General features: G+C 43.9%; 1 protein-coding gene across 2 annotated transcripts in view; it reads right to left on the bottom strand.

The window, feature by feature from the left end:
• The window catches only part of SNTB1 (syntrophin beta 1), a 237,519-nt gene that overhangs the window by 112,236 nt on the left and 97,345 nt on the right, over nt 1-27,938 (bottom strand). For both annotated transcript variants that reach the window (XR_013277708.1, XM_077493278.1), the window contains exon 2: nt 14,348-14,564. Coding sequence is in view for 1 of the 2 variants with exons in the window: in XM_077493278.1 (XP_077349404.1) it covers nt 14,348-14,564 (217 nt within the window). In the remaining variant the exon portion in view is untranslated. The remainder of the gene's footprint in view (nt 1-14,347; nt 14,565-27,938) is intronic.

Raw genomic sequence — 27,938 nt, 5'->3', positions numbered from 1 at the left:
ATACCCCCTGTCAGATTTTTTTTTTTTGCCATCTGTCTTCCATTGCTGGGATTTCCCTTCACTTCCTGTCCCATAGCCAAACAGGAAGTGAGAGGAAATCTCTGCCAATTAGCCGTATTCCTTGGGGACCCCCAGGTTACCACAACTAGTGTCCCCATTGAAAGATTTTTCCTCTATTACTTTTCCAGGACAACCCAAATTGTGGGATTTTCTTTTACTTTCAATGATAATGGTAAACAGGACATATAGAGAGGGGCGACCTCCCTAACGGGGGGCACAGACAGCAATAAAAACTGACAGGGGTTCTAATCCGTCTCCACTCTATCCCATACAAAAAAAAAAGAGTTTTGCCTTTAGTTGTACTTTAAATGAACCATATAATCACAAAAAAAAAAATACAAACATTTTTTATGTGAAGATTTTTATTGAAAACGACTACGGGGTCTCATTAAGGGCTCTTTCACACTTACAGTGGACGGCTGTGCCCTCTGAAGAGCAACCCATGCCTGGGTCGCTTTTCAGAGGATATTTGACAGGCAGTAAGGAGGCCTTATTTTACTTCCTGATTTAAAGTGATTGTAAATCCTTGTGTTTTTTTTTATTTTATTTTTTTATAATAAACAGGTTAATACTAGGGATGCACCAGTATCAGTACCAATACTCAGTATTTTTACGAGTACTCGTGAAAATGCTCTCGATACCCAAACTTTGCAGTGTGATTTGCATCCATACAAAATGAATGGGTGTAATTCACACTACAAAGAATTGCATCTGATTTTTAAACAGGAATGCAGTGCGGTTCCTGTCCGAATCGCATGCAATTTCCCCTACAGTTTCTGTGTTATAAATAAATATCTAGTCATATTCATATCTTCAGTGTCCCCATCCTGCCAATAATAGCAAACCACAGCCACTGGAGGTGCTCACAGGGCAGGAGGAGAGGTCTGGCAGTCCGCCCCCAAGCGGACATCACTTCCGCTTATACCCACAGGCGTCCCAGGACTTCTCCTCTAGCCCTGTGAGCACCTCCAGTTGTTGTTTGAAGGAGGATATCGTTGTTATGGCAGCAGCTAGCTGCCATAACCCCGGTATCCCCTTCTTCAGTGGGCGGTCCGCTACAAATAAAAAGTGGTCCCTGCGGCAGATTCGCCGCGAGATCACTTTTATCGGTGGTAGGAGAGGCTCTCCTCCTCCCGCCGCTTACCGGAGCTGTCGGCAGCAGCGGAGGCGATCGCGTGCTCTTGATGGTTCAGTATGGAGACGAGTGAGTGGAAGATGGTCCCCACCCGTCTCCATACAATTGCTGGGCGGAAGCGTCATCAAAACGTCACTTCCGCCCATAGCTCTTAAAGGGCCAATTTTTTTTAAATTGCATTTTTTTTTTATTGCATTTTAGTTTAAATATGAGATCTGAGGACTTTTTGACCCCAGATATCATATTTAGGAGGACCTGCCATGTTTTTTTTCTATAACAAGTTATGTTTACATTCCTTGTAATAGGAATAAAAGTGACAATATTATATATAATATATATTTTTTTTTAAACAGAGTAAATATAAAAAAATAAAAAGGTAAAATAAATAATAATAATTTTTTTATTTTTTTTAAACGCGTCCCGTCCCGCCGAGTTCGCACGCAGAAGCGAACGCATACGTGAGTAGCTCTCGCATATGAAAACGGTGTTCAAACCACATGTGAGGTATCACCGCGATCGGTAGAGCGAGAGCAATAATTCTAGCCCTAGAACTCAACTCAAAGCATGCAACCTGTACAATTTTTTAAATGTCGCCTATGGAGATTTTTAAGGGTAAACGTTTGTCGCCATTCCACGAGCGGGCGCAATTTTGAAGCGTGACATGTTGGGTATCAATTTACTCGGCGTAACATTATCTTTCACAATATAAAAAAAGATTGGGCTAATTTTATTGCTGTCTTTTTTTTTATTCAAAAAAGTGAATTTTTTCCCAAAAAAGTGCGCTTGTAAGACCGCTGCGCAAATACGGTGTGAAAAAAAGTATTGCAATGACCGCCATTTTATTCTCTAGGGTATTAGAAAAAAAATAAAAACAATTACAACGTTTGGGCATTCTAAGTAATTTTCTAGCAAAAAAAAAACAGTTTTAAACATGTAAACACCAAAATCTCAAAAGTGGTTAAGGAACTAAGAGAAGCTTCCTATAGTCACATAAAACTGAGATATCTGATTGGGTGAACCAACTAAAAAAAAAAAAAAAAAAAAAAAAAAATCAAAAAAATCAAAAGCATCTCGGTTGTCCCAAGTCTGAGGAGCGGCGCTCTCTCTCCCGGTGCGGCGCTCATACCGTGGAGGTAAACATGGCTGCATTTGTAATTACCTTGACCTAGTTAATCGCAGCAGAGACTCCGGAGAGGGAAGCAGCACGAGTTAGATTAACATCGCTGAAATATTCAGCCCTCTCTGTCATTTTTTTATTAAAGCAGCGTCTGTCCCCACTGAGGCCATTCTGATCGACTTCACATTCTTTCTCAAATGTTATTTTAATCTGAGTGTCTGGAACCTCCAGAAATGATATTAAAGGACAGAGGACGGTGCGATTCACAGGTAGCACAGCTGCCCATAGACACGAATGGCTGTACTCAGGTATATACTGTATGTCAGGTAAACACAAGTAGAGCATATATGCAAAAATAGTAAACTTTGAACTTTAAGCGGCATTGAACTCAAAAACCAAAGATATAATATATTGCAGCTAATCAATCATTAGATGTGGTGGCTGCATTTGTTTTTGTTTTTTCTACTTTATTTTTCCCCTCTGGTGATCCGCCCTGTAACCAGGGCCGGTGCTACCACTAGGCAAACTAGGCAGCCGCCTAGGGTGCACTGCTGCCTAGGGAGGCGCCCAGCGACTGGTGTTTCTACTCTCTGCAGCAAGCAACTAAGTCTCAGCCTCAGAAGGCAGCCACCGCACCATTCGCACATAGTGTCAGAGGCGCAGTGGCGGCGGAGGACTGTGTCCCAAAGAAATGGAAGCAAGCAAACATTCATTGATGGTCGCTGGTGAGGCTGCAGCGGATGGCCGCTGGTGAGGCTGCAGCGGATGGCCGCTGGTGAGGCTGCATTTGATGGGCACTGGGGTAAGGCTGCGTTTGATGGGCGCCGGCGAGGCTGCGTTTGATGGGCGCCGGCGAGGCTGCGTTTGATGGGCGCCGGCGAGGCTGCGTTTGATGGGCGCCGGCGAGGCTGCGTTTGATGGGCGCCGGCGAGGCTGCGTTTGATGGGCGCCGGCGAGGCTGCGTTTGATGGGCGCCGGCGAGGCTGCGTTTGATGGGCGCCAGCGAGGCTGCGTTTGATGGGCGCCAGCGAGGCTGCGTTTGATGGGCGCTTCATTAAAAATGTGGAGTATACATGGACAGGGCAAAAGGGGGTGGAGTCAGGGGGGCGGCAAAATTAGGTTTTGCCTAGGGTCTCAAAAATCCTTGCACCAGCCCCGCCCATAACACACCCTCTGTATTTGTGTGCTCCCACTCTGGATGAAGGAGCAGACACCCACATTGTCATTCTTGGGGAGGGAAGTGTTAAATGTATTAGCAGATTTAAATATACTAACAAATTTAAGCCAAACTCCAGCTCACACTTTATGATCAGTTACAGCAAACAGGTTTTTCCTTCTGGGATAAAGGTTTTCCATTTATAAAACAAAGCTGTAAGCACCCCTGCCAGAGTTAAAGGGGTTGTAAAGCAAAACAAAAGGTTTTTTATCTTAATGCATTTTAGATAAAAAAAACTTCTGTGTGTAGCAGCCTCCCCAGCACCCCCAAATACTTACCTGAGCCCCATCTCTCTCCACGAATGCCTAAGCCGCCCTGATAGGATGACACACACAATAGCGATGCCATTGGCTCCCACGGCTGTCAAGCAAAGTCAGTCAGCCAATCAGGGGAGAGGGCTCAGTGTCTGAATGGACACACGGAGCTGTGACTCCAGTGCCCTCATAAAAAGCTGCTGACTGGAGGGGGGGGGGGGGGGGATAGGAGGGAGGGGCCAGGAGCAGCAAAGAGGGACCTGAGAAGAGGAGGATCCGGGCTGCTCTGTGCAAAACCAATGACCAGAGGAGGCAAGTATAACATTTTTATTGTTATTATTTATTTTTTAAACAAACCTTTACAATCACTTTAAGATAAAAAGCCTTCTGTGTGCAGCAGCCGCCCCAGCACCCCCTAATATTTACCTGAGCCCCATCTCTGTCCAGTGACTATTTTTGAAGCATATTGGAAGCGTTTCTAAAAGGGTAGATTTCTAGGTCGATATTTTTCATCTTGAAGGTACGCTTCTTTGTAGTTGAGATTTTTAGTTTTTTGACCTGAATGACCATTTATTGATTTTATATACATATACCTTCTGGCCTAGATGGATCATTAGATCTTCCCAAACATGCTATCCCTCTCTATGATGCTGTCAAATGGTCCTGCCTTTCTTTTCCACAGTTTTGAACGATCATTGATCTTTTTAAGGTTGTTACCAGATCAGAGCATGCATTTGTTTGTTAGCACACAGTTCTAAAATTAAACTATGTATTCAATTTGTTTTGTTTTTTTGCCATTTTTTTACATGTATTTACTTTGTATAATTGTTTGTTTTGATATACATCTTTTTTATTGTAGTGATCAGTCCACACCTACAGAATCTCCTGAGGAAGCCTTAACAGGCAAAACATGTAGAGATAACAATTTACACGTATAGTGGTATCTAGGGGTGCAACGGATTGGCACCGTTCCGTCACCCCGCTCAGATCGGCACACGCTGCGATCCGCTCCGCGGTCTCGGCCCTAGGAAAGGCCACAGCTTCGGCCTAGTTCCAGAGCGGCGGCCATCTTGGTGCACCCATCGGCGTTTACAATGTGATCGCTCTATCAAATGATGGAGCAATCACCTGTAAACAAACCAGCGTCATGATGATGCCGGTTCCTCTCTTCCCTCTCTGTACAGATCTCTACAGTGGAGGGGAGAAATCGGATGGCAGCAGCGCTGTGGGCTGCATCTGTAGAGCCCACAGCGCTGCTCTGTGACAAGTTCAGTCACAGGCATCCCTGCAATACTCTACAATACCCTGCCAATACTGGGTAATACCCAGCCATACCCATCCATGCTCAGCCAATATTACATTGGGGGATATTGTGGATATTACAGTGGGGACTATATGGTGGTGGAATTTTCACAGGTTTTTGCAAATTCAATTATTATTTGATGATCCGAAAAATGATCCGATCCGTGACTCTGATCCAAGGAACGATCCGATCCGTGAGTTTTTTGATCTGTTGCACCCCTAGTGGTATCTGTTACTGATTAATTTACCCTCGTTTATGAATTTTTTTAAATTGAATAAAATTTATATTTTTCTATATATATTTCTCCTTTTGTATATGTATGCACTTAAAAAGTCCCCAAAAAATTTTCATTTCTGTTTTTCTACTTTAAGAGGGATGTGGCACTTTCAAATTGAGCTTTTCCTTTAGACTTGCTCTATAGCTAAATTTCTCCTTTGTGCGCTGTCCAGTGATGTCCACAAGTGACTCTGGCTGTCCAGGACTCTCCACCCGATTGACAGAGACACAGTAGAAGCGCCATTGGCGCCCACTGCTTTCAAAGTCAGTTAGCCAATCGGGAGAGAGAAGGAGCGGGGCCGAACCAGGGCTCCGTGTCTGTGTAGAGACGGGGAACTATGACTCGGCTTGGGTGCCACCCATAGCAAGCTGCTTGCTGTTGAAACACTCGACAGGAGTGAGGGGCCAGGAGAGCCGAAGAGGGACCTGAGAAGAGGAGGATCAAAAACCATCTGCACAGAGCAGGTAAGTATAACATGTTTGTTATTTTTATGGAGAAAAAAAAAAACAAGACTTTACAATCACTGTAAATGATTTGTCTCATCCCTGTAAACAAACATCTGGAAGAGAGCTTGTTCTTTTGAAAAACAACAGACTTACTGGCTGGATCCCCAGATGAATATAGAAGTAAATGCTTAAAAAAGAAAACGAATGCAGCCATCACATCTAAGAATGGCTAAGCTGCAATATAATAAATGTTTGCTTTTGGGTTTATTACTGCTTTAAAATTATTTACAAACGCGTGTTAATGATAGCACTGACCTATACCGGAGTACCGTTGTGCACAGCCACTCAGACGCCTGTGTGCAAGAGCCTTACATATTTTTCCCTATGCCTGGAGCGCCTCCTTGTCCGCCCCTATGTTATATCCCTGGGAGCTTGATCTGAACGCGGCACCTGCTCTGTACATAGAAGTCTTGCTGTATTTACCATCGGGCGACTGTCACACACAGCTGTGAATGAGAAGAGGACTTGACACGGGGCTGAGAGGCCGCTGTGCCCCACATGTTGTGACCTTTCCTTCACTCAACAGAACCAGCATTGTGAGCCTGCCCAGCACATAAGGAAGTCTAGAATGCCACAAATAGCGCCAGTGTGCTGCACCGAACCGGGTCCTGCAGAGGCTTTAACCCAACAGACACCAAAAAGAAACATTCTCTCCAAAGTCTAAATCTTCGGAGCCTTCAAAAGCCTATACAATGCCTTGCAAAAGTATTCACCCCCCCCCGCCCCCCCTGGCTTTTTACCTATTTTGTTACATTACAGCCTTTTAATTCAATGTTTTTTTTTTTAACCACTTAAGTCCCGGACCAATTTGCAGCCAAAGGACCAGGCCGCTTTTTGCGATTCGGCACTGTGTCGCTTTAACTGATAATTGCTCGGTCGTGCGGCGTGGCTCCAAAACAAAATTTACGTCCTTTTTCCCCACAAATAGAGCTTTCTTTTGGTGGTATTTGATCACCTCTGTGGTTTCTATTTTTTGCTCTATAAACAAAAATAGAGCGACAATTTTGAAAAAAATTCAATATTTTTTACTTTTTGCTATAATAAATATCCCCAAAAAATATATAATTTTTTTTCCCTCAGTTTAGGCCGATACGTATTCTTCTACATATTTTTGGTAAAAATAAATAAATAAATTAGCGATTATTGATTGGTTTGCTCAAAAGTTATAGAGTTTACAAAATTGGGGATAGTTTTATAGCATTTTTATTATTTTTTTTACTGGTAATGGCAGCGATCAGCGATCAGCGATCAGCGATTTTTATTGTGAGCGCGACATTATGGCGGACACATCGGACATTTTTTGGGACCATTGTTATTTATACAGCAATCAGTGCTATTTAAATGCACTGATACCTGTGTAAATGACACTGGCAGTGAAGGAGTTAACCACTAGGGGGTGGGGAGGGGTTAAGTGTGTGTGTGTGTGTGTGTGTGTTTTTTAACTGTAGAGGGGCGTGGCTTGGTGTATGACGTCACTGATCGTCTTTCCCTACAACAGGGAACAGACGATCAGTGACAGCCTCAGTAGGAAGCACAGGGAGAGGTTCAGAACACAATAGTCTAAGTTGGTGAAGTAAAATTTGAAAAATATATACATAAAACTTTTTCAGAAATAAAAAATGATAATTGTCATGTGCGTATGTATTCACCCCCTTTGTTATGAAGCCCATAAAAAGCTCTGGTGCAACCAATTACCTTCAGATGTCACATGATTAGTGAAATGATGTCTACCTGTGTGCAATCTAAGTGTCACATGATCTGTCATTATATATACACACCTTTTTGAAAGGCCCCAGAGGCTGCAACACCTAAGCAAGAGGCACCACTAACCAAACACTGCCATGAAGACCAAGGAACTCTCCAAACAAGTAAGGGACAATGTTGTTATGAGAAGTACAAGTCAGGGTTGGGATATAAAAAAATATCCAAATCTTTGATGATCCCTAGGAGCATCAAATCTATCATAACCAAATGGAAAGAACATGGCACAACAGCAAACCTGCCAAGAGACGGACGCACACCAAAACTCACGGACCGGGCAAGGAGGGCATTAATCAGAGAGGCAGTACAGAGACCTAAGATAACCCTGGAGGAGCTGCAGAGTTCCACAGCAGAGACTGGAGTATCTGTACATAGGATGACAATAAGCCGTACGCTCCATAGAGTTGGGCTTTATGGCAGAGTGGCCAGAAGAAAGACATTACTTTCAGCAAAAAACAAAATGGGACATTTTGAGTTTGTGAAAAGGCATGTGGGAGACTCCCAAAATGTATGGAGGAAGGTGCTCTGGTCTGATGAGATTAAGTAGAACTTTTTGGCCATCGAAGAAAACGCTATGCCTGACACAAACCCAACACATCACATCACCCAAAGAACACCATCCCCACTGTGAACCATGGTGGTGGCAGCATCATGCTGTGGGGATGTTTTTAAGCAGTCGGGACTGGGAAACTGGTCAGAGTTGAGGGAAAGATGGATGGTGCTAAATACAGGGATATTCTTAAGCAAAACCTGCACCACTCTGTGTGTGATTTGAGGCCTAGGACGAAGGTTCACCTTCCAGCAGGACAATGACCCCAAACACACTGCTAAAGCAACACTTGAGTGGTTTAAGGGGAAACATGTGAACGTGTTGGAATGGCCTAGTCAAAGCCCAGACCCTAATCCAATAGAAAATCTGTGGTCAGACTTAAAGATTGCTGTTCACAAGTGCAAACCATCCAACTTGAAGGAGCTGGAGCAGTTTTGCAAGGAGGAATGGGCAAAAATCCCAGTGGTAAGATGTGGCAAGACTCATAGAGACTTATCCAAAGCGACTTGGAGCTGTGATAGCCGCAAAAAGGTGGCTCTACAAAGGATTGACTTTAGGGGGGTGAATAGTTATGCACATTGACTTTTTCCATTTTTTTGTCCTATTTGTTGTTTGATTCACAATAAAAAAATAAAAATAAGCTGTGGGCATGTTCTGTAAATGAAATGATGCAAATCCTCAAACAATCCATGTTAATTCCAGGTTGTGAGGCAACAAAACACGAGGGGGTGAATACTTTTGCAAGGCACTGTATATACAGTACATTATAGAAAAAACACATACAAGATAAAATGCGGCTGCACACCCCAGAACAATATACTATGGAAGGGCCCCCCCTCCCCCAATGTTTTTTTTTTTTTTAGCAGCAATATTGTAGAAATCAAAAAAAATCTAGTAGATAAAATAACTTTATTAACAAAATGAAATTCAAAGTCATGTAACTATGTATGTTTGAATTAAAATATGAGCTCTGATTATCGAATCAATACAATTTCACAGTGTAGCAATGGAAATAATACAAAGGTAATTGTTACATTACAAAAATGTTGGCTATATTGACCCCAACACGTTTCGACCTATGCAGTCGTGGTCTTCTTCAGGGAGATAATTTGCTCACTAGACAGAGAGCCAGCGGTGGGAGCTGCTGCTGTCAATCACAGCCAGTGAGGAGAGCGGGGTCAGGGCCGCACTCTGTGTATCAATGGACACACAGTGCCGGCCCGGGAGCGAGCAAACATGAGTGCCCCCGGTGCAAGCAGCTTGCTGTTGGAGCACTCAGTATGAGGGGAGTATGAGGGGAGGGGCCAGTGGGGGACCCCAGAAGAGGAGAATCGGGGCTGCTCTGTGCAAAACCACAGAGCAGGCGAGTATGACATGTTTGGTATTTAAAAAAAAATGATATGCCTTTAGAATAACTTTACCACTGAATCCATCTTGGTCCAATGTCCGTAAGGTTATGTGCCATACCCGGAAGATCGATTAGGGGTAAGTAGGGGGTAGAAGAGCTCCCCGGCTTTTGGGTAGCCTAGCCGGGGTGAGGGTTAGGGAGGTGTGGGATGTGGACCTTGGGATTAATGAGGATGTAAATTTGTTTTTAATATTCAATAAACTTTTTGTGATTACATGACAACGGATGGGCCACAGCAGCCCATGGGTGACATCACTACTCCAAGCTTTACCAGACATGATCAAGCTCTCTCTCCTCTCTGCTGAAGCCGCTGCTGCAAAGGTTTTAGGAGGCAGGGGTGGGGGGGATTATTTTTAAGACTAGTTATGGTTTATCCCGGAATTCTACTTTATAGTGGTTGTAAACCCTTACCTATACCCAGTGAAGTGACCGCCCTAGAGTGATACATAGAGATTAAGGCTGCATTCACACCTAAGCGGTTTCAGCCTGTAAAACGCCCCATAAAAAAACGCCTGAAAAACGCCCGAAAAACGCCCAACAAGCAAAATCCCATTCAGTTTACTGGCACCTGTTCACATCTGAGCATTTTGTCACCTGAAGCAAAATGCCTGAAGCTCAAAAAAGTGCACAAGCTTCTTTTTGGGCAGATTACAGGCGTTTTTATGCTTTTTACATTGGTGACCCTTTGAGCTGTAGGACGGGAAATACACGAGACTTTCTGCCTGAAAACAAAACGCTTGGGTGTGAATGCAGCCTAAACAAATCCTCCTGCATAAGTTGTACCTGATTATCTGCAGCTTTCTCTACTCTACAGCTGTTGAAAGTGCAGAATTTATAAAGCTTGTCTGATCTGTCAGAAAAAGGAGGGCGCAGGGATCTGAAGTTACATTCTGAAGAGCTCAGTGAGGAGAGCTGATTGGAGGGAAGGGACACACTCCTCTTCACACACAGCACACAGAAACAAAGCTGAGGCTGTCAATCAGCTGGTGGTCCCTCCCCTGTCACCTTTTTTTTTTTTCTTGGTGTCAGGAAAATTTGTCAGAAGTGATTCATGCTGATAACAGAGGAAGGAGGCGACAGACAGAAATTAAACTTTGTGCTCTGGATTGAGACAAGTGCGCACTATAGAGGGATATCCTTTGTTCATATTTCATGTCTGAGGTTTACAACCACTTTAAGCTCCGATGTAAGCAGCGGCTCCTTGTTTAGATTCTCTCAGTAAGTAATGAGCATCATTTTGAGATTAGCATACCGATACCTTATAAACATTACATGACCCACTTTTATGTTGTCTGTTAAAGCACCCGGCCTGTCCTAGAAATGCTAATTATCACCTTCCCGTGTCCTCTGTCTGAAGTGATGTACTATGTACAATCCCCGACTTCTCATCTCCAATACTGCTCTGTCTAATTCACATATTCTTCATGGTAATTAAAGCTGAACTCCAGGCACAAAACTCTGATGAGAGAGAAGCCACTAGTGTTTGATCCACTAGGCCGGAAATCAAAGGTAAAGAGCCTATGAGGAGTGACATACACGAGGGGTAAGAAGACAAGGAGTAGTGCAGTAAGTGAATAGGACAATATACTCCTACTACGTACACATGTACCTACCACACTTCTGAAGAGAGATTTTTGCCTGGATTGGGGCATTAACTCATTCACTGCCAGAGCTGTTTTTGTGCAGACATATTAAAAAAATCATTTTGGGCCTGAAGATTAGGTAAAATTCCTAAACATATTATTTTCTGGAGAAAAAACGCCCTACAGCTGACAATGCATAGTGTATCAGCAAAAGCTATGAGGTCAAAGGAACTGCCTCTGATTATTACAAGGCATGGATCTGGGGAGGGCTACACAACATTTCTGCTGCACTGAAGGTTCCCAAGAGCACAGTGGCCTCCATAATTCTCAAATGGAAGAAGTTTGGCACAACCAGGAGCTGGTCGCCTGGCCAAACTGAGCGGTCGGGGGATAAGGGCCTTAGTAATAGAGGTGACCAAGAACCCGATGGTCACTGACTGAGCTCCAGAGATCCTGTATGGAGATGGGGCAAAGTTCCAGAAGGACAACCATCACTGCAGGCCTCCACCGATCTGGGCTTTATGGCAGAGTGGCTAGATGGAAGCTTCTCCTCAGTGCAAAATACATGTAGCCCACTTGGAGTTTGCAAAAAAAACACCTGAAGGACTCTTTTGCCGCGTACACACGAGCGGACTGTATGGCGTACTTAGTCAGTCGAAACACATTTCAGCGGACAATACGGTCGTCAGTATGCTAGTTCGACGGACTAAGAATGGCGCATGCCCAGAAAGGATTTACACGGCGGAAGGGTGCTTTGCTGTGTCTTGGACTTCCTATTTCTAGTCCCGTCGTACGTGCTGTACACGTCATCGCGCAAGCTTTCGACGGACTGTTTATGTATCCGTGTGTGGTCAAGTCCGTTCAGTCGAAAGTACGACGGACTGTCTGTCGGATTGTATGACGAACTAAGTACGCCATACAGTCCGCTCGTGTGTACGCGGCATTAGACTGTGAGGAACAGGATTCTCTGGTGTGATCAAACCAAGGTTGAATAGTTTGGCTTCAATTCTAAACGTTATGTCTGGAGGGAACCAGGCACCGCTCATCACCTGTCCAATACCATGCCAACAGTGATGCTGGTGGTGGCAACATCATGCTGTGGGGGCGTTTTTCAGCAGCAGGGACTGGGAGACTGGCCGGAGTTGAGGGAAAACTGAATGGAGAAAAGTAAAGATCTCCTTAACCTCCCTGGCGGTAATCCCGACTCTGGCTCTGGCTGCAATTTCAGTCTCGGGATCGCATCGCTGGATACAGAGGAGAGGTTACTTACCTTGTCCCCTGGATCCAGCAATGTCCTCCACGCTGTGTGATCGAGCCGTCCTCCGCTCGATTCACAGTGCCCGAGTGCCGCCAAGCTCCATTCCCTGTGACGTTACAACGCACAGGAGCGGAGATTGGCGCTAAATTCAAAAAAGTAAAAATACATAATACAAATACAGTACTGTAATCTTACAGATTACAGTACTGTATAAAAAAAAAAAATACACACCCCCTTTGTCCCTAGCGGTCTGTGCAGTGCCCTGCATGCACTTTTATATTATAAATACTGTTTTTTTCTGCCTGGAATTTGGAGATTGTCCATAGCAACCAAAAACTGTCCCTTTATGTCAAAAGTGATTTTAGACCAACTAGAAAACAGCGATAATAAATTAGAATCATTTGCAGAATTGAGCGATAGCGATTTGTGGGGAAATTCGTCATCAAACACTAAATCTAATGACAGCGACAATTCTGCAAATTAGCAATTTTCAGTGTTTTTGGATTTGATTACATTATTGAATCATTTTTATTATTATTTATTATCATTATTTATTATATTATAAACTTTATACAGATTTAAGAGAGTTATTCCTAAGAATTGCAGGCCTACAATATAAAACGCCAAATTTCCATGCAAAATAATTGTACCACTTTCAGCACCTAAAATCAGAAATAATCGTACCGCCAGGGAGGTTAATGAAAATCTGTTCCACAGCGCTCAGGACCACAGATTGGGGTGACCATTGACCTTCAAACATGACGAGCATACAGCCAAGAGGAGAGGCTATGGGACAACTCTGTGTCCTTGCAGGGCCCAGCCAAAGCCCAAATTTAAACATCTCCGGAGAGACCTGAAAATGTCTGTCCACCAGCGAACCCCATCCAACCCGACTGAGCTTGTGAGGATTTGCAAAGAACGTCAGAAAATCCCCCAATCCAGGTGTGCAAAGCTTTTTGTGCCATCCCCAAAAAGACTCGAGGCTGCAATTGCTGCCAAAGGTGCTTCAACAAAGTACTGAGTGAAGGATCTGAATTTTAAAACAACATGCAAGATTTCAGTTTTTTCTTCCTAATAAATTCACAGACATTTCTAAAATGTTTCACTTTGTCACTATGGGGTACTGGGTGCAGATTAATGAGAAAAAAATAAATAATTTAACCGCTTCATACCCCAACCATAGTAATAAGACATCCGCAGGAAGGATCTCCCATCCTCGGCGGGTGTCAGATGATGTTTTAGGTTTTTTTGGCCATCCAGGGGGCGCACACACGCCGCCTGTCGCATCACTCGAGACCCGGTGTGCATGTCTGGCGGCCATGATGTCTGCCGGGCACCCGCGATTGCCGGTAACAGAGCCCGGGACATGGATCTGTGTGTTTAAAACACACAGCTCCACGTCCTGTCAGGTGAGAGAAGACCGATGGTGTGTTCCCAGTACAGAGGAACACTAATCGGTCTCCTCCCCTTATAATTAGAAGCACTACCTAGGTAACACATTTAACCCCTTGATCGCCCCCTGGTGTTAACCCCTTCCCCGCCAGCGACATTTATACAGTAATCAGTGCATTTTTATAGCACTGATCGCTGTATAATTGTCGATTGCCCCAAAAATGTGTTAAAAGTGTCAAAAGTGTCCGATGTGTCCGCCGCAATGTTAGTCATGATAAAAATCGTAGATCGCTACCATTACTAGTAAAAAAAAAAAAAAAATAATAATAAAAATGACATAAACCTATACCCTATTTTATAGACGCTAGAACGTTTGCGCAAACCAATCAATATACGCTTATTGCTATTTTTTTTACCAGAAATATGTAGAAGAAAATATATCAGCCTAAAAACTTGAGAGAGAGTGAGAGATAGAGATATATAATATATATATAAAAAAATAAATATATATTTGTAGGGGACCATACCTGTTCTCTGGGTCAGGGACTGTCAGGCTTCTAGTAACAAAGCACATCTTGAGTGGGATGATCTTTCTATCTCCGAGTACAGGCGAGGATAATGGCGACGGCGGACAGGTGGATGAAATTCCCAATCGCGGTGATTCCGGTGGAGGGGTTTCCCAGCCAATTTCTGATACAGGAGATCCTTTCTTCACATAAGGTGTGGCCTCCCGCATGTACTTTACTGCAAGCAAATAGAGAACAGAAGATCACCATCTGTGTTCACCAACATTTCTCACTTCCAGTTTGTTACTCTCCACTCCTGATCTAGCACTGACATTTTAAGTGGCATTTAGGCCCCTATCACGCTATGATCTTGTTGCTGGTCAGAAAGCAGCAGTGGTGGGATTAGGATACCAAGCAGGATTTGACGGAGGAGTAAAATACACAGCTGCTTTCATGTGTTGCTCCCGTTAGATGTGCGAGGGAGCTCATTATTTCACTTGTCAGGAAGTTGCATGAAAAATACAACATGTTTCAGGGACTCAATACCCCTTCATCAGGGGTTTGGATGCTGATAGTAACTAGGGAGAGCACCATACAACAAATTGTAACAGAGTGAATCTGGAAAGTATTCACAGCGCTTCACTTTTTCCACATTTTGTTATGTTACAGCCCTATTCCAAAATGGATTAAATTCATTATTTTCCTCAAAATTCTACAAACAATACCCTGTGATGACAACGTGAAGGGAATTCGTTTGAAATGTTTGCAAATTTATTGAAAAAAATAAAAATAAAAAAATCACATGTACGGTACATACCGGTATTCATAGCGTTTGCTCAATACTTTGTTGAAGTCGGGGTTGTCCCGATACCGATACTAGTATCGGTCCCGATACTGAGTATTTGCAGGAGTACTTGTGCAAATTCTCCCGATACCTAATCTGATACCTGGACACTCAGGAACAATCGGCAGTGGCTATCAATAAAGCAGCTCAAAGCTGCGGAGGGGAGAAGAGGATATGCACACAGGGAGAGAAGGATATGCACACAGGGAGATCGGTAATTATAACTTTCCCCGCCGCCGCTGTTCTTGAGTGTCCCCTGTATCCTTCTCTGACTCCCCTCTGTGTTCCTCCATGCGCTCCTCCAGTCCCCTCCCCCTGTCCTCCTCCAGTCTCCTTCTGTGCGCTCCTCTGGTCCCCCCCATCCTCCTCCGCTCCCCCTTTGTGCACTCTCTGCCCCCCTCCCCATCCTCCTCTAGTCCACTCCATGCACTCTCTGGTCCCCCCCCCCCTCCTGTCCGCTCCCCCTTTTTGTGCTCTCCGGTCCTTTCCCCCTCTGCCCCGCCATCCCAGATCTTTCATGATGGAGAGTGAAATAAGGAGCCAGTAAATATATAATTTACCAGCTCCTTCCTTTTCCGAATGGACAGTGTTTACGATGCTTCAGTTTATGAATGGAGAGAAGCCGCTGTGTCCTCTTCATTCATCTTCAGTGCAGCTGAGGCTGATGAGAAAGGAACTGGGGAATCTCTATCCTCAGTCTCTTTCCATGCCTCAAAGGGGAGATGTCAGGGGTCTGGTTAGACCTGTACATTGCTGCATTTATCTTTCCCTCAATTCTGACTAGTCTCCCAGTTCCTGCTGCTGAAAAACATCCCCACAGCATGATGCTGCCACCACCATGCTTCACTGTAGGGATGGTATTGGCCAGGTGATGAGCAGTGCCTGGTTCCTCCAGACATGAAGCTTGCCATTCAGGCCAAAGAGTTCAATCTTTGTTTCATCAGACCAGAAAATTGTGTTTCTCATGGTCTGAGACTCCTTCAGGTGCCTTTTGGCAAACTCCAGATGAGCTGTCATTTGCCTTTTACTGGAGAGTAGCTTCTGCCTGGACACTTTACCATACAGGCCTAGATTGATAAAGTGCTGAAGAGATGGTTGTTCTTCTGGAAGGTTCTCCTCTCTCCACAGAGAAACGCTGGAGCTTTGTCGGAGTGACCATTGGGTTATTGGTCACCTCCTTAAGGCCTCTCTCCCCCAATTGCTCAGTTTGGCCGGGTGGCCCTCTCTAGGAAGAGTCCTGGTGGTTTCAAACTTCTTCCATTTACAGATGATGGAGGCCACTGTGCTCATTGGGACCTTCAATTCTGAAGAAATGTTTCTATACCCTTCCCCAGATCTTTGCCTCAATGCAATCCTGTCTCGGAGGTCTACAGACAATACCTTGGACTTCATGGCTTGGTTTGTGCTCTGACACGCACTGTTAACTGTGGGACCCTATATAGACAGGTGTGTGCCTTTCCAAATCAGGTCCAATCAACTGAATTGACCACAAGTGGACTCCAATCAAGTTGTAGAAACATCTCAAAGGATGATCAGTGGAAACAGGAGGCACCTGAGCTCCATACTTATGTACATGGGATGTTTTGGTTTTTAATTTGTAATAAATTTGCAAACATTTGAAACTTCTTTTACATTCTCATTATGTATTATGTATATCAATACATAATAAGAACGTAAAAGAAGTTTGTTTGATTTTTTTTTTTTTTGTAGAATTTTGAGGAAAATAATGAATTTAATCAATTTTGGAAAAAGGCTGTAACATAAAATGTGAAAAAACTGAAGCGCTGTGAATACTTTCCGGATGCACGGTACGGTACAGATCAGGTATAGGCCTGGTACAGGCAAGCTGCCTGACCAGCAACCCATACCAGCCCTGAAGAAGATCATTGATCCCCTGAACAGTGTTGAATTTTTCTTGAGACTTCCTGTCGTACAAAATACAAATTTACTGGACTAATGCTGACCATAGATGGTTAAAAATAAATAAATAATAAAAAAAAATATTCAACAAAAACGGTTAGAATACATTTTTTTAAGCAGTAGATTTTTCATCGACACATTTATTTACTCATCTTGATGGCAAAGGAGCAACACATACAGCAGGTGGAAACTTTCATTGCACATTTTAGCGATACCGCTGCTGGCGAGCATGTGGCTGTGACATAGGCCTTACAGAGCACCATCCATATCACCCCCATCACAACAAAGCTTACAATCTAATGTCCCCCAACCACAAGTACGCAGAAGCAATTTAATCTGCCAATAAAAATTCCATAGAAAGTAACAGAGAGAACATACAAACTCCATGCAGATAATGTCCCTGAAGGTAATTCCAGCCTGAACTCTGCCCACAAAAATATTCTTTTGAAGGGTAACTCCACTTTCGTGGGAAAAATAAAATAATAATAAAAATAAAATGCATATAAAATTGTGACTCAAGTCATTGTAATTGCATGTTATTAACCACTTCGGCCCTGGAGGATTTGGCTGGCCAAAGACCAGAGCACTTTTTGCGATTCGGGACTGCGTCGATTTAACGGACAATTGCGTGGTCGTGCGACGTGGCTCCTAAACAAAAAACTGACTTCCTTTTTTCCCACAAATATAGATTTATTTTGGTGGGATTTAATCAACTCTGTGTTTTTTATTTTTTGGGCTATAAACAAAAAAGTGACAATTTTGAAAAAATAAATAAAATAAACGCAATTTTTACTTTTTGCTATAATAAATATCCCCCCCCACCAAAAAATTTTTTTTTATATATATATATATATATATATATATATATATAAAAATTCTCCTCAGTTTAGGCCGATACCTATTCTTCTACATATTTTTGGTTAAAAAAAAAAATTGCAATAAGCGTTTATTGATTGGTTTGCACAAAAGTTATAGCATCTACAAAATAGGTTTTTTTTTGTTTTGTTTTTTACTAGTAATGGTGGTGATCTGCGATTTTTATCGTGACTGCAACATTATGGCGGACACATCGGACAATTTTGACACATTTTTGGGACCATTCACATTTATACAGCGATCAGTGCAATTAAAATTGCATGGATTACTGTGTAAATGTGACTGGCAGTGAAGGGGTTAACACTAGTGGCGCTGTAGGTATTAAGTGTCTCCTAGGGAGTGTTTCTAACTGTGGGGGGAGGGGCTATCCATGGCATGACACTGATCACTGCTCCCGATCCCAGGGAGCAGTGATCAGTGACACTGTCACTAGGCAGAAGGGGGAGATGTGTGTTTACATTAGCTTATAACCTTAGCTTATTACATTACACTTTGCTCATTAGAGCCCTGCAGGTGCAGCAACTTATTGTTAATGTTAAAACCACTCCCATACAGATTCGCTGAGCTCATGGTCACAAACAGCTATTTCTTCACAATAACTAAAGGTTGGAATCTGCAACAAAGTTTGTTATAATCCTCGCAACGTACAGAGATCATCCAGAGGGGAATGTTTGTTTTCTCAACAAAAGTGGAGTTACTCTTTAAATCTATCCCTTAATAGCCACAAAGGATATAAATGCACCAAATGTTGTTGCAAATTCATATATTACCCTGCTGGTTGAACAAAAAAAAAAAAAAAAGATTAATGTATGACCTGCCTTAGCCCTCGTTCACGTTGAACACGGCTTTGAAATCATGCGACTTCATCTGAAATCGCACGATTTCAAAGCCCCATTTCAGTGCATCTTTCAGATGTCATACACAGATGTCTATTGAAGTTGGACCCGAAATCGACAAAAGTAGTGCAGGAACTACTTTTGCAAATCGGTGCCTCAAAATCAACGTTACATCAATTGGAACAGTGCCATTGCCGGCAATAGGTTGCGACTTGTCATGCGATTTGATCTGTCAAATCGCATGACAAATTTCTCCAATGTGAATGAGGGCTTAGTCTTCAGATTGATCTTAGGGCCAGACAGATATCAAATGTCTTCTAAAGGCAGTTTGGAATGAACATCATTGTGCTGTAGAGGCTCTACCAATTGACAGCTGAATTGCACAGGTGGGGTTTAGCAGCAGGAAGGGGTGGGGTTTAACCTTGACTTTGGCGGAAGTCAAGTCCCCATGTGAAACCTGGACCTAATATCCCAGGCAGGGCTGGGACAAGGGGTGTGTAGGGGGAGCGGCTGCCTTGGGCATTGTGGTACCATGCAAGGTGGGGGGGGGGCACCACAAGGAAATTGCAAGGGATTTGTGTTGGAAGGGGAAATGTGGGGGACGGCAGGGAGTAAGCATTGTTCAAGGTGGGGAAATTTGGGGTGCTGGGGGGCACGAAGAGTGGTGATTTATGGAGATTTGTGTTGGGAGGGAGGTTGGGAGGGGGGTGATTTGTGCTAGGAGGGGAGGATTTGGGGGGAATTTGTGTAGGGAGAGGGAAATTTGAAGTGGGGGGGGGGAGAGATGTGTACTAGGAGGGGTACATTTAGGGATACAGGATTTGTGCTAGGAGGGGTATAAAAAAAAAATGGCAGGGGGTTCATTTGAGCTGGGGAAAATTTGTAGGATGGGGGTTTTCAGCAGGGGACAGATTTGTACTTGGAGGAGGGGAAATGTATGCTTAGGATCAGTGCTCAATGTTTTTGTGGGGGGATTTTTTCCGACACATAATGCTCATACATCTTGGGGGGGGGGGGGGGCACAGTTTGGCATGTTCACCCTGTGCTCCAAATAACCATGTCCCAATGCTGATCCCAGGGGACCCACAGTGATCAGTCTAACACAGATAAGAGCAGGCACTACACAGTGCCTACTCCCCAGCAGTTATCTTTTCATGGTCTGGTCAGGTTCACTTTAAATGCAGCCTCAACATATTCTTCTCACATTAAAGGATCAGGCCATCCAAAACTGAAATATCGTGGATGTTAACAGATCTATTCACCAATGGATTCCAACACTTTTTTCTTGACCCTCTGATGACGCCACGTGATTGGGCGGAACGCGTAAGGGGGGGAGCAGAGATGGTGATGTTGTGACGTTGAAGGACGCAAGCACGGTTTTTTTGCTAGAAGCCTGGCCACATGAGAGATGGATCTTAAGGGGCCAGTGCATGCATTTACCTGTAGTGCTCCCGCTTAGTGCACAGAGCCATGTGACTGTAGTTTGCTTGTTTTAACAAAGGCAGCAAGTGGTGTTAAAGGGGAAAGCCCCATGAAGTGGTATTTTATTATTTATTACAGCTTTGGCCCCTATGGGCTCCTTAGGGACCAGAATGACATGGGCACTGGTCACACCTGGAAGGAGAAGACCGGCATGCTGTTAACCAACGAGAAAAACGATTCTTGGGCCCAATGGAGTTTAAATTATTGAAGGCTTCAGAGAGCCATGGTGAGCCCCAATGAACACATCAAAGTTTAACAGTCTTGCAAATTCCCTAGCCATGAGATCCAACAGCTATGGTATGGTATGGCTCATATCCATTCATACACATACTAGGGCCAAAATTAGACAGGAGCCAATTAACCTACCAGCATGTGTTTGGAGTGTGGGAGGAAACTGGAGTGCCTGGAGAAAACACACACACAGGCACAGGAAGAACATGCAAACTCCAGGCAGTTAGTGTCATGGTTGGGATTTGAACCGGCGACCCCAGTGCTGTTAGGTGGAAGTGATAACCACTTAGCCACTGTTCTCTTTTACTAAAAACAAAAAAGCTGTAGTATGCAATTCAATAATAACTGAGAGTGAGGAGGAAGATCAAGGAGGGGGAGGACCAAGGAGGGGGAGCAAGGAAGAGTGAGACCTTATGAGGGGAACGGATACATATATGACCCCGATTTAAAATGGAGGAACATTTGACCTATTATAAAATGTATGGTTCAGAGAACGAAGAAAAGCATCCGATGTGCAAGGTGGAGGACACAAGGGTGATCACATGTGAAGTCTGGCAACGGAAGCACACAAATAAAGTAATTTTAAGTGGTTGGAAACCATCACATATATCCAGTGAAGTGACTGGCCTCAGGTAAAACACAGAGATGAAACAAATTCTCCTACATAAGTTATACCTGCTTATCTGCAGTCTTCTCTTTTCTAAATCCATTCAAAGTGCTGATGACGCCATATCTGACGAAACGCATAAGACGGAGCTATACACACTCTACCATGCATGAGCAGCCAATTGTCGGCCATCTTTGTTATTGGAGGAAGAACCGTTTCCTTTGATGGTGTTTTATACATGCTGTTCATTAGCTCCAAAATTGTAAGTGCAATCTTTTATATTAAACTACAGATGTTTTACAATATTACACTATGTGGAGCATTTTTACTTTACACATTCTACAATCCATTGTGAGCTTGCTGGAGTAACCTGGCCAGTTGAGGAGTCCCTATATATTGGAAAAAGTGAACTCTGCTTTTATCGTTATTCCATCTCCTGCCGTGGAGCCCATCTATACCACCTAGTAGAGCACATATAGACCACCCTGGATATGGGGTCGCTGGCATTCTAGTAGGCCTCTGGTAAAGGTATTTTTGGTGTAACCTCGGCTATCCCTGGATTCTTTTCCAACCTCAGAGTTTCGGAACTTTATTTTTCTTATTTTGGAGGTTTATAATAATAGTTTTTCAATTTTTTTTTTGTCTTTTGGACTATTTATGGACACTATTGAATGTATTTATCACTATTTTGCACTACTATCTTGTCACGATTTATTTAATTTATTCTGTGCATTATTTTTTTGGGGGTTTTTTTTGTGTGATATTAAAAAGGAGTAGAACACTTTTCTTGGACTTCCCTGGTGAGATAATCAATTACAAAAAGCTCTCCTTGCAGGATTTTCAAATCTTACATATTGCAGAGAATGAAGCAGCAGAAGTAAGACTCTCCTTCTTGAGATGACATGGGGGAGAGTCATGAACTCTCTTCTGGAAACCCCAAGTTAAGGCAAGTGGTGATTAAAGTCACGGGTGACCACCCAACGTGTACAATCACTTTTGGGTGGCCTCAGCCTTTAATATGTGAGCTGCACAAGCTGTGCCGGACTACATTCAGAAAAGTAGGTGGCTTCATATATCAGGTCTTGTTTTTTTTTCATGGAGCTCACTTCAAAGCTCTCTTTTCATCTGCTATGTGCTATGAAACTTTCATTTAATAAGAAGGAACTCTTGCAATATGATCAAAAGGAACAAGGAATTAGTGGAAAGGATGTGAGAGACAAAAATGACACCAAGAGAATAATATTTGGAGAATGATTTCTTTCATTGCTATCCTGGGTACAAATGCATGACATTCTCCCAGGGTGCCAATAAGAAATCACATCCGTGGATCAGAAAAGGCAAGATAGGGAAAACTGAAATGGAGTTCTCCTCAATGTTGTGTCCCGGGTGGGGAGATTTCCTTTCATTTCCTCTCCCGGGGACCACAAAACATCAGAGACAAGTTCTAATCTGAGGGTTCGACAACCCGCCGATCGCAATCTACCCGTTAATCTTGGGCAGGTGACGGGTAGATTGCATCCCTTCAGTGCCGACCCCCACAGCCTGGAGAGGAGGGGTGGCATTTACTGGAACCGATCCCCTGTATTTTCCTGCTGCAGCATTTGAAAGCCGGTGTTCTGGCATATAGCGTCCGTCCATCGGATAGTGTCCGCCCCGTACTGAGCAGGCGCAGCGCTTGCGCAGTACGGAGCAGAAGGAGATTCGGAAAATCTCCGAAGATGAACGGCGCCTGCGCTGTGAGTCGAGGTGCAAGCCCCACCATCCAAGTGGACATAGGGCTGCAAATATTAGAAGGCCGCTCGCCACGCTTCGGGCTCGGCCTCGCCTCTTTTTATTCCAATTCTATGTCCACTTGAATAGTGGGGCAAGAACCTGGACTCACGGCGCAGGCGCCGTTCATCTTCGGCTATTTTTCGTAATCTGTGTGCCCTGTGTGGCATGCGCAGTACACAGCGGACACTATCCGATGGGGGACACAATGCGATAGGACACCAGCTTCTCCTTGTCTACCTTCAATCGGTATTCAGCTGCCAAAAGAAAAAAATACAGGAGATCAGTTCCAGTAAACGCCGCCCCTCCTGTTCAGATTCACCTTCTTTCTGCTGCTGTTTCCCCCTGGGTGCTCCCCTGGTCCCAACCCCCCCCCCAGCATTTCCGGCTTCCTTTCCTCTCCTGACAGCTCCTGCGGTGGATCTTCAGGATGGAGAGCGGAGGAAGGGGCCAGTAAATATGTAATTTACCGGCCCCTTCTTTTTCTGAACGAATACAGTGAGTCATCCATACTGACCACTCACTGTGTCCATTCATAGATGAAGCATATTAAACAGTGTTTATTATGTGTGTCTTCAATCTGCTTTCTCTGTCTCAAAGGTGAGATGTTACACCAAACGCCCCCCAACAGGGCTGCTCTACAGACATCATCCACTGCCCTACTGACTGACAATGACCACTGCCCTAGTGACACCAATCTCTACCCTACTGACACGATCCACTGCCCTAGTGACACCGTCCACTGCTCTTCTAGCAGACACTGCCCACTGCCTTAGTGACACCAACCTCTACCCCAGGGGTAGGCAACCTCAGCCCTCCGGCTGTGGTGAAACTACAAATCCCATCATGCCTCTGCCTCTAGGAGTCATGCCTGTGATTGTTGGGGTCTTGCAATTCCCATGGGACTTGTACTTTCAAAACAGATGGAGGGCCAAGGTTGCCGACCCCCACTCTACACTATTGGCACCATCCACTGCTCTACTAGCTGACACGGCCCACTGCCCTAATGACACCAACCTCTACCCTATTGGCACCATCAACTGCTCTACTGACTCCATCCACTGCTCTACTGACACGGTCTACACACAGTTCACTGCCCTGCTGGCACTGTCCACTTTTAAGGTAGGCTAATTTTATATATTTTTACAGTGACATTTGTTTTACTATATTTTTTCAAGTTTTCCTTACCATTAGTTAGGCCTTGCTAGTAACAAAAAAGGGCGCTGAACCCTGGTGATCTTTGATCTTTCATGTTCAGGTAGATCTCCACCTCTCAAAAGGTTGCCTACCAAAATCCTTCCCCATGTGTTCCCATTGGAGGGGCTTCCTTCACTTCCTGCCCCAGATATCAAACAGAAAGGAAGGCAAAATCTTCCCAGTGGAGCGCAGACAGCGGTAGGAACACAATGAACTTCTAATCCCTACAATGTACACTACAAAAGTGCTATGTTCTTATGTGTGGAACTTCCTTCACTTCCTGTCCCAGTAACCCCACACAGGAAGGGAGGCAAAATCTACCCAATGGAGCCACAGACAACAATAAGAACCCCCACAGAAGCTGTAATCCTTCCCTATCCTACTAAAAAGTGTTGTGTTCCTTTCAAAAGAACTACCCTAACTTCCAGGCCTACAGACCACCCAGGAAGTGAGCAAAACCCCCCCAAGGCACAAACTCTGGTAAGAACCTAAAAGATATGTCATTTCCCCCCACCCACCCACTCTATCCACAACTAGAATACTATTTTGGCTGAAGTTCCACTGTACATGGTCTTTAACTGTAAACAGGACAGGCTCTCCCTTATACCCAGTACAAAAAAGTGCCCAAACAGAATTAGAGCCATTGAAGGTAAAATGACAGGTTCTCTTCATGGGGCAAAAAGCAGTCTATCCCTCCAAAATGGCCTATGCTTGCCTACTCTTAATGAAGTGCCTGCCCAGCTTGTTTGCCGATAAACACTATACAAGAATTCGGATGACCACACACCGGCTATTTCTGAACTCCTTTATTCATTAATAAGAGCAATACACTAGAGAATGGAGACCTCTGATGCATTACAGGCAATATGGGGCACTTCCCCATCATTTGATACCTACGTATGGCATGTTCCCCTGCTGCTCTGGTCATCAGTTGGGCTCTCATAAATCCCAGAGGTAAGGAGGACTAAGTGACCTTCAGGCTGCAAGCATCACCCCCGTACCATTTTTTAGAGCTGACGGTTAGCTCTCATATAAAAGCAAACCCACCGGCTGACTAGCCGCTGAACTGCTTTTAAAAGCAGCAGGAGGCCCCTCCCTCCCGCCGCCTTCCATGGCTTGCTTGGGCTTTCCCATCCACTGGCTCGTTGGAAAGCAGAACAAAGTTCGGGTCGGCTTTGATCGGCTCTCGGATATGTTAACCCAGAAGCCATGACTTGACATCACTTCTGGTTTACCCAGATGTCCACGGTGACATTAAAAAAAAAAAAAAAATCAAATGCATTCGAAAAACACCAATCTTGGCGTTTTGGATGCGATTGTAAAGGCTTGTTTAGAAAAATAAAAACAAACATGTTAGACTTACCTCCTCTGTGCAGTTGGTTTTTGCACAGAGCAGCCTGAATCCTCCTCTTCTCGGGTCCCTCTTCCATGCTCCTGGACCCTCCCTCCTTTGAGTTCCCCTCAGCCAGCAGCTTGCTACAGGGGGCACCCAAGCCGAGACAGCTGCGGGAGCCAATGGCACCGCTGCTCTGTCTCAGCCAATCAGAAATGTCCTGGATGGCTGAGGGGATTGTAAACATCGCTGGAGAGAGATGGGGCTCAGGTAGGTAATTAGGGGGTGCTGGGGGGGGGGGGGGGCTGCTACACACAGAAGGTTTTTTATCTTAATGCATAGATCTCATTAAGATAAAAAAACCTTCTAACCTTTACAACTCCTTTAAGGGCAGAGGAGGGATTTGGGGTCCTACTGACCCCAGATCTCTCCATAGAGAGTGCCTTTCACATGCCTATTGCTTTTTTTTATTATTACCTTTATTGCTGTCACAAGGAATGCCGTTGACAGCAATAACAGTAATAAATAAATAAATAAATTAACCCAACAGTGTAAAAATAATATAAAAATTTTAAAATAAATAAAATAAATGAATACTGAAAAAAAATAATAATAAAGTGCCCCGCTCCCCTGTGCAAAGGCGAAACGCGCGTCAGTCTTAGGTGCATGCAAACAGTGATCATCCCACACATGAGGTATCACCGTGATCAGCAATTCTAATCTCAGACCTCCTCTGTAAATCTAAAGTGGTATCCTGTAAAGGCTTTAAAAATCTCACCTATGAATAGTAAAATGTACATTGTTTGTCGCTGTTGCACGGGCGTGCGCAATTTTAAAGCGTGGAATGTTTGGTATCTATTTACTCAGCGTAAAAGCTTTTATATTTTACAAAAAATTGGCTAATGTATTGCGTTTTTTTGTTTGTTTTTTGCAATAAAAATTCAAAAAAAGTGCTAGTTTCTTTTTTCCTGCGTTCAAAGAAAAATGAACGTGCGATATTAAAAAATTGCAAAACCCATTAATTTATTTTCTAGGTCCTCCGTTTTAAAAAATATAATGTTTGTGGGTTCCAACTAATTTTCTAGCAAAAAATACTGATTATTATATGTAAACATAAAAGTGTAGAAAAAAGACTTGCAAACAAAATGTTGCAATTTTTGGTTGCGGCTGCGCAAACGTTTGGCACATTCGTACAGCAATTTATTTTATACCTAGACCCCAAAACTTATACAGGATAAAAAGGGGACCATGGAGCGCGGGGAACGTGCTAGCGGTTAGGTGTACCCCATCATATCAGTGACAGGTTCTCTTTATTATACATATACGCTCAGAAAACCTTTCACTGACAAACACATCGCTGAGACTAAAGCCAAGGAGAACGGCGGGGAATAGAAACAAGAGAGCCAAGTGTAGAAAATCTGGCGAGGTGGCGTAGTCGCTGGAGGCGAACACGCCAGATAACGCTTAATTACCTGGATGCAAAAATATGCAAATATTTCAAATGTACAGAAAGTCGAATTGCAACAGGTGTGAATAGTAGCAAAACTGCTTTCCCCTTAGTTACTTTTTTATTTTTATTTTATTATTTGCAGAAGATGAAAGGACATTATTCACTTATTGATCAAAATATAAATCATTAACATTAAAAAGGTCGTACTAGTAAATATTATGACCTGGTGAAAGAAATGCTTCAACAATTTGCTCATCTCTAGTTATCAGTAACCAATCAGAAAGAGCGGTAACCCAGCAAACCCGTCCAGAAAGAAATATCTGAATGATGTCAATGTCTCCTGGGTGTAACAGAAAGCGGTTATTTATGGCACGGAGGCCGGCTATGAATGACAAAATGACCTTTACCATAAATCAGAACTATAAAAGAATGCCATTTGTGTAATAAGAATGGCAAGACTTATATGCGCACACTGCGGTGCTTATTGTCCTTAAAGTGACCCTGTCACCACATCCCATCCAAAACTATACCTGCAAAAGAAAAGTAATAAGACCTACCCTACCGGCAGCCCCCCCCCCCCCCCCCCCCCGTGTTAAAAAGTTGTCGCTGTTTGGCTCCCTGCTTACCACTGCAAATATTTTACCCTTTGGGTTGGACAAAAGTCTAGTGTGTTATGTGCACCTTAACCCGTGAAGGAGGCAGAGAGAGAGCGAGAAAGAGCGAGAAAGAGCGAGAAAGAGAGCGAGAAAGAGCGAGAGCGAGAGAGAGCGAGAGCGAGAGCGAGAGCGCGAGAGAGAAAGAGCGCGAGAGAGAAAGAGCGCGAGAGAGAAAGAGCGCGAGAGAGAAAGAGCGCGAGAGAAAGAGCGCGAGAGAAAGAGCGCGAGAGAAAGAGCGCGAGAGAAAGAGCGCGAGAGAAAGAGCGCGAGAGAAAGAGCACGAGAGAAAGAGCGCGAGAGATTAAACGAGAAAGAACGAGAGAGAGAGAAAAAGAGCGCGAGAAAGAAGAAAGAGTGAAGAGAAAGAAAGAGCGCGCAAGAGCAAGAAATAGAGAAAGAAAGAAAAGAAA

This window comes from Lithobates pipiens, unplaced genomic scaffold (assembly GCF_037356315.1).
Source record: "Lithobates pipiens isolate NorthernLeopardFrog02 unplaced genomic scaffold, aLitPip1_a1.2 Scaffold_19, whole genome shotgun sequence".
Classification (NCBI taxonomy): domain Eukaryota; kingdom Metazoa; phylum Chordata; class Amphibia; order Anura; family Ranidae; genus Lithobates; species Lithobates pipiens.
This window is presented reverse-complemented; position numbering and strand designations above follow the sequence as displayed.